This window comes from Lygodium microphyllum, chromosome 19 (genome assembly GCF_053477565.2).
Source record: "Lygodium microphyllum isolate KBCC chromosome 19, Lygodium_microphyllum_v1.1.10, whole genome shotgun sequence".
NCBI lineage: Eukaryota > Viridiplantae > Streptophyta > Polypodiopsida > Schizaeales > Lygodiaceae > Lygodium > Lygodium microphyllum.
The window spans coordinates 68,813,726-68,830,636 of record NC_141153.1 but is presented as its reverse complement, the minus strand read 5'-3'; the positions used below and the strand labels follow the sequence as shown (position 1 = coordinate 68,830,636).

Below are 16,911 nucleotides of genomic sequence, written 5' to 3'. Positions count from 1 at the left end.
CTAAGATGTACTCATAATTTATCTCTTCAATCTTTACACTTGACTTACTAGGGACAATGCTAAGATCATCACACGTTTCTTGCATTTTGCCCTTGCCTTTCTCATTGTGCATCTTATGGCACTACAGCTAGATACAACCATGCTTCCCATAATAATAACATGTCATAGAGGACTTACGACCATGGGATTTATTGCAAGATTGCTTGCAAGGCTGAGACCTTTGTGAGTCTCTACCACAATGGTCATTACCCCTCTTACCATCATGTCTACCTCTAACAATGAATGTATGAGAAATACTGGCTATATCCACATTTTTTTTGTTTATGTCCTTTGTGAGCAAAGCACCCTCAACATCTGAGAGTTTTAAGCCATCTTTAAGCATATTAGCACACATGGCTGTAAAGAAAGTATCCCATGACTCAAGAAGTGTCACAAGCAAGAAGAAGGGAGGTAGATTATCCTTGAACTCAATGCCCTGCAAAGTCGATTGATTAAAAATTGAATGAAACTCACTCAAATGTATGGACATACTAGTCGATTCCTTCATGTAAAGATCCATGAGTTGTTTCAACTAATATATCTATGAAGCAAGACTTTTCTTGCCATAAAGATTGCATATCTTTTCCCATAACTGCCAGACATTATCCTCAAGTGCAACAACATTAAAGTAAACCTATTTAGATAATGATAGTATAAGGGTAGATTTACATAGCTCACCTAACTCATCCTAATCCATGCCTTCAAGCTTTTAACTCTTGGTTTTCAAGATCCTAATCTATTTCTTTTGAACTAGTACTTGCCATATCTGCGTCCTCTAATATGTAAAATTTGTGCTATCAAGCTTTTGAATATTGAAAATAGCACCATCATTTGAAGAACAAGCCATAATGATAGCATGCCAATGCAAAATCCAAGAGAATGTGCTACTCTAAATGATTGCAAATCAGCCCCCAAAAATAAGCCAAAATAAAAGCAAAACATGAGGAAATACTTAAGTATAGAGCTATCCACAAACTGCAAGCAATAGAAACTACCAAAGTACAATGTCTGCTCTCCAAGACAATGCTAAAAATTGTAATTACAACAATATTGAAATAAAGATATCAATATATGTTAACCCAATTGTGGGCAAAGAGCTAGGAAAGAAAGCTCCCACTACTAGGGATATTGGAGTTACAACAAGCGAGATACAAAGAATGCAACTAGGAGTGACTATGTATAGACCATTGGTACCAAAGATTATCACAAACTCAAAGTTTCAGTAAACCATACATCCCATAAGTATATAGATCATCAATAATCTACTGATAGAGGTAAGTGCTAATGTCCAAAGCATACGAAATCAAATCAACCCACAAGCAGGAGTAACTACATCCAATAACATACATGAGAGCGTACACATGAGCCAAGAGTCCCATTATCTCAAAGAACCAAGTTGTGCCAAGTACAAGCATCTCTCACTCGAAGAAAATTTGAAATGCAAAGTGAGCAAGCAAATCTTAGACATATACATCAAAGCATCTAGGAAGCCCAAGCGCATCATAAATATATTCACGATCATAAGTGTCGAATGAAGCTTCAACACCCATGAGTAAGCACAGAAGCTCAAAACAACTAATCAAAGCACAAACATCAAATATAGTCCAAATCCAATTACCAAAGCATTTCATAACCATATCCACACTCATACATCAATGCTAGACATCACCGTAGACATGTAGCATACCTGAAATACCATGTAGGCACAATATGCACTCAAAGCATGAAGTTCACTATTGTATGCTTGCTGTCCAAAGTGTTATGATAGCAATATAACCTCTATAAAATTGAGCTAATCAAGCTCTAAACATTACAGGTAGTATCCCAAGGCATAACCATACCATTTTAGGGCATCAAAATAGCATCCCCGAAGCATCAAATATGGATTATGGAATTTACTATTTGCTGATATGCATTTTTGCCATCCCAACACATTTTCTTAGGAGTAGATGGTGGTGGTTCTCTAGCAATAACTAAAGCAAAACTAGAACATATAGCATCCTCAACAATACATGTTTCTATTACTTGTGCTACACTTACAAGTTCTAAAACACTGTCGTGATATCTTTCAATTCCATGTACAATGTCCTAAAGCCCCTTTCCAACCAATACATGGTGCATCATGTTAAGCCCATAGTAGCTAGTTGGTTCCATCCAACTTGCCCTCAACAACCAACATATGGAGTACATCATCGTTGCTAGCCATGGCCATTGGCTATACAATGAAAAAGTTGCATATAAAGAGAAAAATATGTAAAACCAACTAGTGTTATGTAGCATAGTATAAGGAGGCCAGAATGGATCTTACCTATAGAATTGATTGATGTCAAAAATTCTATACAAAAGATGAAATAGCCTACACAATACTAGCAATACTACAAAGGGAGGCCAAAATAATAAAATAGCTTGTGCAATACTTGCAATATTGCAAACATAGGCCAAAATGATCCAAATAAAAATTATGATGATACCAAGTCCTTATTGGCTTACCCAAAGTACTTGTCGACTTGTGAACGCTTGTCGAATCCTGTCCCAATATGAGGGAATCAAGTGGAGGGTATTGATGGCTCTGCCCAAGAGGTGGAAGCCTACTTTTATACCAATTGTTGGGTTTAGGGTTGTACGAAAGCAAGTACACAACTTGGAGAAGAAGAAGCTTGAGAGAAGACAACTCTAAGTATTTTGAGGAGTATCACTAGAGAAGATTTTCAAGACTTAGTATGCTCTAAAAATAAATAGACAAATATACAAGGCTAGGGGAAGTAAACCTCCTAAAGAGGGAAAAAAGTGTGCCGATGATATGGAATGCATTCACATACATCACTGCAAAATATGGTATCACACATCATTCAAGAAAAGTATCATGTGTTTAATGTAACATGGCTATGTGGCTATCCCATTGATTGGGCCCATCTTAACTTAGTTGAGTGATTAAGCAAACCAATTATCCATTCAAGTGCATGTCCACAACTGCACACTGATATATAAGGCACAACCCAAAATAGAACTTTTACTCTTTATTAAGTCTTATTTTGTGAGAAGAGTCCCTAAAGGCTTGTGAGGACTTTGTGCAAGTTCATTGATGCCATAGCCATTGCCTACTACTTGCCTTGCCATAACCATCACTATAGGTAATCGATTATGAGGGCAAGCACATTACCAAGGCCAAGTTTAATATCAATGCTATCGTAATCATGACTCCCTCCCATCATAAGTAGGATTTCATTATCGTTATGTGCTTTCGAGTTGGGGACTGAATTTTGCTTTCCATTCATTCTATCTTGATTTGTGTTGTGGATATTGGGTCTTCCATCAAGCATCTTGCACACCCATTATGGCCTCCACCAATGGTGTACTATTGTGGTATAAAGCCTCCCATCTTTGATACCTTGTTCAATCATTGGGTCTTCCATCAAGCATATTGCACACCCATTATGGCCTCCACCAATGGCATACGCTTGTGGTATAAAGCCTCCTATCTTTGATACCTTGTTCAATCATTGTTGAATCTAACCTCATGGCATAATCTCGATCCATTGCTAGACTTGATAGTATCCTATGATTCCTTGCCATTTGAGCCCCAATGGCTCAACCTTTGACCCACATGCTAATACTTGAATCCCTATTAGTCACACCTTCACATCTCAATTAGGCTAACAAATCTGAAAAGAACTTGAGCATGGTCCCTCGAGACCTCAAACTCTATCAACTCTAAGCTACTCAAGACCACCTTAATCTACTTGAAGCCTATAATGGCTCAAGTCAATCATTGAGGGTTGACCATTCAAGAGTCAAGCTCTCCAACTCGCTAATTACCTTGAAGGCATTTACTCCATTTTCCTAAGATTATTCACATGAGAGAATTGAGAAACCCCACTTGAGAACTAGACTCAGTTCAGTCCTAAGACTCGACAAATTGACTCAAGGTTCTAACCTATTGCATTGGACTCGACTGAATACCATTGGACCACCCCAAGGCTAGCCAAGCTAGTAGTCAAGGGTGAAAACCTAGCAAGTCACTTCGAACAAAAACTGTTCGATTTCTGCCCACGATTTTGCCCATCAATCAATGCTAGAGTCGATCCAAGCGGAATACCTAGCCTTGTCAACCTTGATTGCTCAAGTGATAGACATCCAAGTGTACCTAGAAACTCAAGTGCAGAATCAGAAACAAAGCATAGAGCATGTACTCAGTTAGGGGGACTAGAAGAGAGAGAAATAAAAGTTAAGTAGGATTGTATGTGCATCTCAATTGCTTGCAAAAAGAAGAAAGGATGTTTGAGCATCAAATCATAGGAAATGGAGTCTTCGGTTTGAAGATCCCTACAAGCGGGGCAAATTGACTTAAGGGAACCCTAAATATCTATAAATAGAACCCATTATGTGATAATTGAAACCTTGAAACTTGTAAAGATTTGCCTCATAAGCTATAAAAAGAACCTCACACGAAATCATGAGTAACAAACCAACAACCCTGGATGAGGCCATTACAATTCAAGTAGCATAAGTGCAAGCACAACCCATCTTAGCCAAGGACTATGACCAACTTAATAACCATCAAGTCACCACGATATGAAACAAGGCATCTGCAAAATCGAGAAGGAATGACAATTGAAGGGGATGCTTGAAAACTTAAGGACTGCACTAGGAAACTTCCGATAAGCCACAACAAAGAAGAATATCAGTGAGCTATTGGACATAGGAGAGCAATACCAAACCCTCGTAAGACAAAGTAAGGCAATGCTAGAAAAGCTCATGGACTTGACCATAGCACCCTAATGAGAGAAAGGGAGTGTGCAATAGGAGTTATCAGAAGATTGTTGTGCAACATAGGGCAAGCTAGTTCATCAAGTGACTTAGTTCATTGAACTCCTGCAAAGGAGGTTTTCTAGACAATACCAATGCCATCTAGGTTAGGGCACATGTTACTAACACTTTGCTCACAAAGCTAGGAGCCATGCCTTGATCCAAGAACTAAGCTAAAAGTTCACTAGTCTCCAATTAGATAGATAAATATAGGGTAGGGGATGACCCTTATATCCTTGTAGAGCAATTTGAACATGTTTGTGAGGCCAACACACTAAGAAGGTATAAGCCTTTGGGTTATGCTTCGGTGATTGAGGAAGAACCTAGTTCACATGCCTAGATGCAATTGAGAAATCACATTTCTTGGTGCTCAAAGACCTATTTATATTGTGATACGTGGAAGCAAGTAAGGGAACAACCTTGTAATATAGCTCATGAACCTAGCATAGTAGTAGGTCAAAGCATGCTCATAGCTTGTACAAGTGAATCTCGACCAAAAACCCCAAGGAGGTTGCCAAAGCCTTTGTGAAAGGAATATGTGACAAGCGAATTTATGAGGCCTTAGCCAACAACTCCATGCTAGATATGCATGACTTAAATAAAGTCCAAGTAGAGATGATGAATAGTGAGGACACCATTCCTATCCTTGTGAATGCTTTCACACGGGCATAAACCAAGAAGGCTAGCATTAGTATTCCCAAACCTTCAATAGATACACTATATGGAAGAAGAGTACAAAGAATATGAAGGAAGAGAGCCACAACCAATGTAATGTTGCACAACAAGGGGTTTACGATAATACTCTCTAAGATCCCTAGACCGAGCATGGAGAGTATCACTACGACTTCACTAATGGAAATGAATGCAACCTCGAAAGACAAAGGGTACCCTAATGCAAAATGCCAACTAGAAATCATAAACAAGGTCAAGGAGTGGGTACATGATTCTCAAGAAGCTAGGCAAGGTCCCCAAGCTCCTCATAATATAAGCACCATAGGGTTATCTAGCACCACACCACTATCATTGACCAAGACATGAGTGCCACATACTAAGATTGGTCTCTACCCAGTGGAGCAAAGAATGAGTCCAATTCCAATAGAAGTGCGGCAAGAACTTAGTCAAGAAACCAAGTTGTTCCATCTCATTAAGGTAGAGCCCGATCTTGTTATCTCATTGGCCTTGAAAAATGCCTGAATACCACCGGGCTCATTACCTCATTAGCCTTGACTAGTGTGTCATTACCACTAGGGATGCTACTACGAAACAATCCCAATCTTTGGAAGGTGTTCAAACTCTGGATAGAGGGAGGATTGGAATTACAAAAATGGCCACTAAGTGTAGCACAAAAGAACCCCACCAACATTCAATGTGTGTGGCTCTCGAGGATCTTGACTCAAATCAATGATCTGTTTGAGAGCAGATTTATGCTTTGTCTATCTATGCCTTTTTTTATCCCTATTTTCCTATTATTCCTAGAGTTGAATATCTTACACAATGTCTTTATGTCTAGATATTTTCCAATATCTTTTTGTATGTTATTTTCTACTAAATTGAAATACAACAAAGCCAATACTCCGAGTTTATCAAACAACCATTATCATTTTCTTTCATCTGCTACTCTGACCATGCTTGTTTTGGAAGCTTGCCACACAAGCTGCTATTCCTAAACACGATGGAGAAGTGAGCGCCTTAGTTGGTTGATTCTACTCTTGTCCCAACAATGAAACCAAAAATGTCAGCACTCACTTAACAGTGGGACATGAGGGGAGCTCCCCAAATTTTAGGAGTTCAACCACCTTTAGCTGACCAATTCTCACCTATTTGCTATCCTCTCCTCTCCAAACCACTAAGTTCACAAGCAAATAAGCAAGTGTATTCTATGAATCTGAGGTTGTAGAAGGCACATCCCTTACTCCCTTCATTGTAGTCAGCTCGATTTGAAGCTTGAGATGGTCCCACAATCTTAATGCAATGTCCTCCACTCCAAGATCTTGATCCACACTAGGCTCACTTCAATCCCAAAACTACTTGTCCCTCATACTTTGAACCTCAATCCCTTGAAGCTTCCCCCCACTGCTTCCCCTTGCCAACCCAAAAAAGAAGCAAAAGTGAGAGGAGAGTAAAGAGCTTTGGCACACACACACAAGAATGAGTTTTCCATTATTTTTCCAAGCTTATGTATATGGACACTTTTTGGAGATTTCTCCCTTACATTGGGCATCCATTTGTGGGTTGGCTCCTTGAATGGCATTTTGGCCTTGAGATTGTTGCTCTTAGGATCATTATGCCATTCCTAAAATCCTACTAGAATCTTTTACACCTTGGACTTTACCTAAGATATTACATCACGAGTAATTAATTATTTGAGGACATTTCAAAAATTGGTTGCCATTGGGCTTCATCCTTGTGCTTCTTCTTCACTATTCTCTTTTAATTGCCACTCTCTTTTCCCTTTGCTTCTTCTATTGTTGCCATGAGTCAATAGATGTCTTGTTACACAGATAGCATGGGCAGATGGTTGTAATAGGGGAGCATTGCATGCGCTTGTCTGATTGCCCTATTTTTCCTACAAGTTGGACGATGAAAGTGTGTTTGGCTGTCTTTCCCCATTAATCACAACATGCTTTTGTTGGGTTTCTCCAATCAAGTCTCCAACACACTCGGTCAGTTTGCTTTCTCTAAGAGGCCGTTTGCTAGAAAGCTAGAGTGCTGGGGATTAGCGAAAGGAGTGGCCATATGCTGTATGTCTAAAGGCGCACATCGTGCCCTTCGTTTGCCGAGTAAAATACCGTGAATCCATAGAGGGCGCATGAGGGACTGGCGACGTGTACGTTGTAGCCACCCTTAAGTGGAGATCGAAGATAGAGAATTCTTTCCTACGGTTGGTGTTTAGCCGGAAGAAGGAGTTCTAGCTACGGATAAGAGGGTTGGTCAGTGGCTGGTGCGAAACATCTCAGGTGGTAAAGATTCCAGAATCTCACACGAAAACAGAGAATCTGCAGCATGCTGGCGTGGCTTACTGCCAAGCGCGAGTTTTCCGATTACCCCCCACCCCACCATAAACCCATTCTCTCTCTCTCTCTCTCTCTCTCTCTCTGTGCGTGTGCTCCAGCCCGGACTTCAGGAATTCCATCTCACCAGTGCCCAGAGGAATGAGATTCTCAGACACACAGTAATCCCTCTGTGATCAGTAATTGGGCCTTTTACATGCTTGCTAATTTATGCCCCGCTGCCTAACTTGAAAAAAGGCAACAAATATTCTGCCTGTCCTTTCCACACAGAATGTGGGTCTCGGGCCTTGCCAAACCTTCGTGCCTGCACTTCAGCAAAGACTCCCAGAAGCTCCTCTGTATCAGTGGATGCTCCAGAGGCCTGATCAATGGTAACTCTGCGCCCCTGGCATCGTTCCCTACTTGCACTCCTGCAGGCTTAGAGGTTCATCAAGCCACTTTCAATTGTGGGTCCTCTTGGGGCACAGCGCAGCAGACCTTGGCTAAGAAAAGGGTCTCATCGGTACTGACTGCCACAGCCAAGGAACTGAGCATTCAGTCTGAAAATGTGGAATCTGAAGGTGCTGCAAATGCAAGTGAAGGGCCGAAGATTGACCCGAAAGAGGCTGCAAAGGCCGCTCGGGTACGTTGCACTGGTTTGTTTTGTCTATCGATTCCACAGAGATGAACTTTGTATCACGACTTTTGAAGGTGGGTTGGCACCATAAGACAGATGATTAGCTTTATATAGTGTACTTTTGAGCAATCTATGAGATTTTTCAACAGGCACTATGCAAGAAAGGTTTGGGCTTTACACCCTGTACTCTGAAGAAAAGATAGCAGTGCATTAAAAAGTTTTTGATCAGTTAATGAAGGAATAAGGGTTTTGGCTGTATGGGATTGACGTAAAATTGTCAAATTATCACTCAGATAATCTGTAGGGAAGCTGTGTTTGCTTTTGTTTCTTAAACAGATAAAAACATCTCTCTTTGATTATATTTGAGTCCGAGTCCAAAACCTTGGTCCCAACTCACCATCCATTTCTTTCAGACATTGAATGTATTCTCGTTCAGTTTCATGTCTTGTGAAGGTTAGAGAGGTCTGTAGGGAAGCCGCTGTTTGCATTTGTTCCTTAAACAGAATTAAAAAACATCTCTCTTTGATCATTTGAATTTGAGTTCAAAACCTTGGTCCCAACTCACTATTCATTCCCTTCTGACAGGGGATACATTCTTATTCAGCTTCATGTCTTGTCAAGGTTAGAGAGCGGAAGACTGGGAAAAAGCACTCAAAGCACAGGAATCTGGTGCTCTGCAATACGTGAAAGTAGAAGCTTGCAATAATGGAGGTTTACTGGTTCGATTTGGCTCAGTTGCGGGCTTTTTGCCCTTCTCACAAATAGGCACCACACGCAGCCCCAAAGGTAACTCTCTGAGTAAATCGTGAGTTTTAGTGACTTAGCCATCAGTCTCTCTTGCAGAACCACACATGCATGCTTACATAGTGTCATTTTGAAGCTTTACACCATATTTCCTGTCAAAGATATCAGATTTGTGACAGTCTTCATGCAGATTTTCACAGTTCAGTCTCACATACACAAGGAGACATGTACTATTCATTTTGGTGAAAATACTTTGATGTTTAATATAAAAAGTTTCAGACACAAATCACTTATTAAATTACCTAGGAAGCAACAAGAGTAGATAGTGCAATGATTTTGTATCTCTCCAATGGATGTGTGCATATATTGAAGTGCTCCAATTTACATCCAAGAAAAGCAAAGAGAGTTTGAAAGGAAAAACAGAAAGGAAAAGGTCTAGACAATACAGATAGGGGAACAAAACAATGTGGGAAAGGTGCGCCCCTCTCATGGGAAGGAGACACATATTACCCCTCATGTCCCTCAATTAAGCTGCTAGGCATCCCTTTGCTGAAACACTCTCAATAACGGGAAAGGCAGAGCAAGACAAAGAATTTGATAGAGTGATCTTGTGATAGTCAGCTCTGCACTATATCTTTGGAAATATTTGGAGTGACGAAGCCACTTCTTGTGCTCGATTCTTGTGCTATCATCAAGCTTGAACTTGATGACAGCTACATTCATCACGTTGATGATTGTGAAACCTCTCAAGCAACATGGGATTGGTTAGAAACCTTGTTTGGAGCTCACTCAAAATCCTCCAAATATGGCTTGCTAATTCAATTTTTTAGGCTTGATATGAAAAGTAGTACCTCACTTGAAACTCATTTGAATTACATGGAAATGCTGTGCGTCTCTTGCCTTAGATCGACACTTGTGGTCGTAATGGCTAGCCTTTTGACTATGTTGACAATATCTATTATTTTTAGGTACATTCTGCCATCCTAGTTTAAGTGTGGATTGATTGTTTCCTTGGGATTCACTAGTCCTATTTTGATTTTGATTTTGATTTGAATTTTGTGTGCCCTTGCTTTGTTGCCACCTTTGAGAAGATACAACAAGAGCCCTCTCTATTGAGGACCTGTTATAAAATTGATTGAACAACTGTGCATAACACAATAACTGACACTTGAACTCATAAGATTGTTGAGAAACCCTTCACCCGCAGCTTTGCGTTCTGTGTTTTGCGTTTAGGGTTTCATAGTGGACAATCCCAAAAAGGGGCTGGGCGCCCACAGTGGGGGCACCACCCTAGATAGGTGATGCCCTCGCTCTAGGCGCCACCCTAGAGTCTCTTGCCTATTTATAGTTTGCCTCTGTCACTCATTCAACATGGTTGATTCATTCAGTCCATTACCTCTTCTCTCTAGTCTCTCCACTACCCTCACATCCCTTTAGGTGGACATTGCGATTTGTGGTTTGTGGCTGTTTTCATAATCTTTCTTGTGCTATAGCACCCTTGTTCCCTTGTATCACATTCACTCCATGATTCAGATCTTCATCATTCCATTCATCAAAGTTTCCTCTCTCTTCTCTTATCTTCTAAGTGTTTACCGAGTTTACTCTGTATTCCTTCTTGCAACCCTATTGTCTTGCTGGTACGTCATCTTTTGACAAAAATGTGGGCATCCGAGGCTGTGAAATCACCTGCTGCACAAAATGGCAATATTTTCTTTGTAGCTTGTTAAGAAACAAGGTAACCTGATTGTCAGAGGACTTAGGAGTCCCAATGGTTGAGAACTTGGTGAGAAAGTACCTATACTCAGCCAACTCGACTTTCAAGTTATCCTTGTTGATGATTTTGAAATTTTGGATCTCATGATCCAAATTGATGCGATGGGTTCTATCCCGAGCCGCATAGTGGTCAGTCAAGTGTGCCCAATGCTTGGATGCTAAGTTGAATTGTTGAAGCTGAGAGTGAAACTTAGGCAACAAGCCCTACATAAGCTCGTGAATAGTGAAGACATCATGAGCCTTCCATGAGCGGATGATCTCATATGGAGCAAGGGTTGGATCAAGTTGGGGTTTCAACCCCTGCACTATATCCCGTAGATTCTGAGAGTCTAAGACATGCCTCATCAAATTTGACCAAGTGGTGTAGTTTGACCCGTTGAAACAAGTTTTTTCATTAAATGCATGCTTGGCAGGTACTAGAATCATAAGGTGTTTGTGAAGATGGATAAATGGGATAAGATGGTAGTGGTGGTGGATAAGAAGTAGGAGGGGTAAAAGATGGATAGGTAGAAATAGGTTGCTGGTGTTCAATGAGTGCTAATTGCTGCAGAGATTACGAAACGAACATAGATCCATATGATACCATAGGTGTAGGTGGAGGCATTGGAACATAATAGCCTTGTCCAAATATTGGCTAGGGCACTACAAAATGATTGGATGGTCTACTAGGTAATGCCATAGAGGTAAACTGCAATACTAACTGATCCAGACTCCAAGAATGCTTTGGAGGGGGAAAACTCAAAAGTGCGTGTGTGGGGGGATGAGGTCCGATCACAGGGACACCATTTGAATAAGAGAAAGGAGTCCTAAAGGCTGTGCCTAATGGAGGACCCCCCAGTGTGGCGTGTTGTGGAAACATAGGTGCACTTAATGGAGGCTAAAAGAAATGTGCAGCGGACGATAAGGAAGGGATGGATGGGAGCCCAAATGGATTTGTGATGGATGTTGTTGTGGAAAACATTATAGGTTCCTTTTGTCCATGAAATGCACTAGTGGAAGATGCACCTATTGCATATTGACAATGAGAAACAAAATCATTTGAAGGAAAAGGAAGGGTAGTAATACTTACAAGTTTTTCTTTTAGCTTGTTACCTAGTTTTGAGTCGATGAAGAAATACCTGACTTTCTCATTACTTATAAAGCAAAGCTTGATTTGAAGAGTCCCTTCTTGATGAGCATCTCCTAATCCAAAAGAAAATATAGAATCAGTTGGCATAGAATTTGAAATAGTAAGGTTTGTACCTAGCATTGGAGAAAAGTACAAGGGAAGTGATGTGTAATCCAAGCCAAGTTCCACTTGTGGATGGCTGGTCCATAGTGGAGATTGTGAAGGTCTTGTAAGATCATTAGTTCTGTGCACCGGATCTAAAGGAGAAAACTCAGGCTTACCTTGAATCTCCTACTGAGCCCTATGCATAAGGATGAGATTATACTTATTGGCAGAAATTTGATACAGTTTGTGGACTCCATGGTAGTCCGATGGTTCTCTGCCCTGTCAAAAGATGACGTACCAGCGAGACAGTAGGGTTTGTGGGGAGGAACACAGAGTGAACTCGGTAAACATGGAGAGGAGAAGAGAAAAGAGAAGAAACTTCGATGAATGGAATGATGAACATCTGAATCATGGAGTGAATGTGATACAAGGGAACAAGGGTGCCGTAGCACTAGGAAGATGATGAAGATAGCCACGAACCATGAACCGCAATGTCCTCTTGAAGGGGTGTGAGGGTAGTGGAGAGGCTGGAGAGAAGAGGTGACAGACTGAATGAATCAGCCATAAGGAATGAATGAGAGAGTGGCCTATAAATAGGCATAGTTAGTCTAGGATGGCGCCCCTTTTTGGGGCTGCAAACCCTAAACACAAAACCTAAACGCAAAATGCAGAAACGCAAACTGCGGGTGAAGGGTTTCTCAACACGTCCATGTCAGATCGGGCAGTAACAAGCGGGGAGGCCCACTCTTGATCGTTTTTGTCCATGTTTGGATGTGGAGATTGGAGTAGTGTGTGAATGTGTTCAAAGTTATCTGACCCTTCTGTCCATGTTTGGTTGTGGAGATTGCAATGGTGTTCGAAGTCATCAGACCCTTCTGTTGTTCCTATTTTCGCAAATGAGCTTTCCGATCAAAGGCCAAGGTTTCTTAGAGTGTATCTAGCTTTGATACCATGTGAAGAAATGCTCTAAACGCAAAATGCATGAAACCAATCGTACAACAAAGCACAGATTGATAAACTCAAAACACAATCAGAACTAGGGTTAGGGTAACACAAAGATAGTGAACACAATGAATAATGAAGTGAATGAATAATGAATATATAGTGCTCATGCAATAAACACACTTATGTAGTGAATATTGAATCTCGAACTCTTGTATCTCTGGGATCAAGGTAGAGGTTATGAGCTGTAGAGTGTGTCATATTTCAAACGGATCCTGAATTGTAGCAAATGCCACCTTCGAGTGTCGAATACTAGCAAATGCAGTTAAGGAAGGCTGGATCTGATGCATATGGCAATGCAGGAGAGAGAAAGACTAAAAAAGCAAGTATTTGAGGATAGAGAATTTGCACAATAGGTGTTAGATGCAAATGCAGCAGATAGAGATGAGAGAATATCAAGGTGGCAGCCTGAAATTGCAAATGCAACATCCAAAGGAGAGAGAAGATCCTAGCGACAGCTACCAATTGATGGCGATAGCAACCAACTATAGGTGACAGCACCCAACTAAGGCGAGAGCTCGTGAGACTTGGTGACAGCTACAATCACGCGAAGAAGGTTAGAATCACGTGCTAGATGATAGTAGGTGGTTGGTGGAAGCTCTAACCGTGATGTCCTTCTCCAATGGGATGTGGGTAGCAGAGATACGGCTCCTGAAACTTGCAAAAACAAGATTGAGGGAGAGTGATGGGCTATATGCCTATTTATAGAAAGTTTGGGGCACCCAAATTAAGGTTTTGCATGTGGGACATGATACCTCTATAGGATTGCGTTTCTTTTTAAAATAACAAGTTTTATCATGAATTAAGCATGTTTTGGGACTGTTTAAGTCAGGCTAATGCATTTTTAGCTCAACAGCTGATACTATGATGATGGAGTGATGAGTCTCTACATGTAGCCCAAAGTGTCAGTGAGGGCACTAGATTAGGCTGATGACAATGGTAGCACCAAGCGCGAAGAGTTCGAGTGTGCATTTAGAAAGGGAAGATTGAAGATTGATGAGTGTGTGTGTCTTTGCTAAATGGTGCGTGCAACTATAAATAGCAAAAGTACCAAAAAAATTGGTTGACCCAATCTAGAAGAGGCTATAAATGCTGGCCGATCAGCATATAATGTTAGTCATTGAAGAAAAAAAAGCCAGAAAAATAGGGAGATCTATGAAAAATCCCAGATGACAATGATAATGTCTGGTAGGTGTAGGTAGACTAGAAAGTAGAAACTAGTCTAGGGATGTGCACAGGGAAGTCAACAAATAAAGAAAATGCACGTAAATTGCGAGAGCTTCTATATCACCATCAGACTTTGATAGGAGCTCACAACCAAGAGATGATAGACTGACATGACTCATATAGATAGGTTAATAGATCGAACAGTGCTAAGAGGTGATAAATAGAGTTGCATCGCCATTGCCAAACATCTAGTTTTTCACGCATGTACCAAACACATTGAGATCCAATATCACTATATGTATGACTTGATTGAGGATGGGATCCTATGACTCTATTCAACCAATAGGCTAGATCCACAAAGGTCACCTTTTTGCCATCAAGTCATGTAGACCTCATTTGACATACAAGTTAAGACTTAACCAATTTCTGGGCTCACACATGGCTTCTCATTATAATGGGGGTTTTACAACTAAGAGCACCATGGGACATTGGTGGCACCTTATGAGGGTGGGGCATTAAGCATATCTAATAGCTTTATCTAGACCCCAACCCTAAAGGTGATAAGAAACCTCTATTCCAACTCCTTACATTGGAAACTTAGCATGGGGCAATGAGAGGGTCATATGCTAGGGGATCATCTTTTTGTCAGAAGTGGAGTAGCGGTGGAAGCATAAACATGTGCTGAAATAAACTGCTGAAACACAAGACAAAAAGAAAAGAACAAGATACAGATGAGAACTCATATGTATGCACGGGAAATGGAATCCATATATTTGAACATGAGACAGTCGCATACAACAGTGAGTCATTGGCTGCGTGGGCACTGGCACTGGCTCTAGCTCCTCTCTCCACAGAGTCTGCAGATGGTGAAGATGATGATGATGATGATACTGACTGAGGAGGAGCACTGGGTATAAATAGGCTGAAAAAGTGGGGAGCAATAATGCTGGTCGGACAGCATTAATGCTGGCCGACTGGTGCATAAAATGCTCCACTGCCACACCAGAAAATACCTAAAATACCTAATAAAAATGCCCAGCCCAGATCAAGCTCAGACTCACACATGAGCTGACAAATACTCTGCTAACACCCTCTCTCAGATCATGAGTGATCTGATACAATACAATAGTACAAGGAAAAGGGATCAGAAACTATACAACATAGAACCACCAAGTAGAACCATGGATACCCAAGCAGTGGGTGATCAAGCCACCACCAAGGTGCCTTGGAGAGAACCTGATGTCGATGTCGATCGTACCAAACACCTGAAAATAGAGAAGATCATAGCATGTCTCTGTGTTTTGCACCAATGTCTCGCAGTAGCATACAAGACCATCCTGTCAAAAATGCCCCTGAACATAGGTGACCATGGATTTCCCGCCTTTGGCCAGACCACCAAAGTGTCCCCTCATGTGAGCTCCAGACGAAAGCCTCCCGCTCTTTGTCAGATAACCAGCTCATCATGAACCTGGATGTCAATCCCAGCTCCAGGATTGGATTCCGCCAGATTGAAGTCGATGCGTCAGGGACGTCCCTCTCTGGAACCTGTGCACCTGTATAAAAGTATAGATGAGGCGCGGCTGCCCCATCTGAACACCCCCTCACACTCCCTCTCTGGCACAAGAGAGTCGTGAGGGATGACCTCATCACCACCACTAGAAAGCAGCCGAGGAAGGGGCCACCAAGCCCTTCCCGCGATCCGAAGAAGAGGATCCCTTCTGCGCCTTGGACTTCACCTTGGTCGGAGGATCGGAGTCGGAGTCTGATGAAGGAGAGGACTCATCGGTAGAGGCAACATCCCGCTTCGTCTTTTGCTCCTTCTTCTTGGAAGCCGCTAGCGTCTTGCAGTCCTCCCGCAAATGTCCCTTCTTGCCTCAGTGGTAACACTGGGCCTTCGACTTCTTCTTCCCGTTACCCCTCTCTAAAGCTACATAAGCCTTGCCTTCATAATGTGCCGGAAGCCGCTCCTGTAATCTCAAGGATGTCTCATGCTCAAGAAGCATTGAGGTCATATGTGTAAAACTAACAGGAGCCGATGATGTCTGTGCCCGCAAAGCACTGGCCACTCCATCAAACTCCGGGGGGAGCTTGTAGAGGACTGTCCCGACGAGATGCGCCTCGGGAAGAGCAGATTGCATGTGCCGAAGCTGGTCCTGTACCTGCGTAACACGAAGAAGAAAGGACTGAATAGTCTTTCGGCTCAAACTTCATCGGCTAGAGCTGGCCATAAAGTGTGACGGCCCGCATGGTGGAAGGTGTCTCGTACATCTGCTGCAACTTCTGCCATACTTCAGGAGATGTCCTATAGGAGGTAACCGCCGGTAAGACCGCTTTAGAAATACACCGAAGCAACGCCGAGTAAGCACGGGCATCGTCCGAGTCCCATGTGAGCATCTCTTCCTCATGGTTGTCCTCATCAAAATCTACAGGAAGAGGAGAAGGACGGAGAGGTCGAGCAATAGCTCCACAGACGATGTACCATAACGGCTTCTGCACAAACCAAGCTTTCATGACAGCACTCCATGTGAGATAATTAGGTC

At 41.8% G+C, this 16,911-nt stretch overlaps 1 protein-coding gene across 2 annotated transcripts in view; it reads left to right on the top strand.

The window, feature by feature from the left end:
* The first annotated feature begins 7,752 nt into the window (after nucleotides 1-7,752).
* LOC148019992 (Nucleic acid-binding proteins superfamily) overlaps nucleotides 7,753-16,911 on the top strand; it is a 66,137-nt gene continuing 56,978 nt past the window's right edge. The window contains exons 1-2 of one of the 2 annotated variants that reach the window (XM_087700237.1): nucleotides 7,753-8,478; nucleotides 9,099-9,258. In XM_087700237.1, coding sequence (XP_087556363.1) covers nucleotides 8,128-8,478; nucleotides 9,099-9,258 — 511 coding nt within the window. In that variant the 5' untranslated portion in view covers nucleotides 7,753-8,127. The remainder of the gene's footprint in view (nucleotides 8,479-9,098; nucleotides 9,259-16,911) is intronic. The other variant, XM_087700236.1, reaches the window with a different exon arrangement.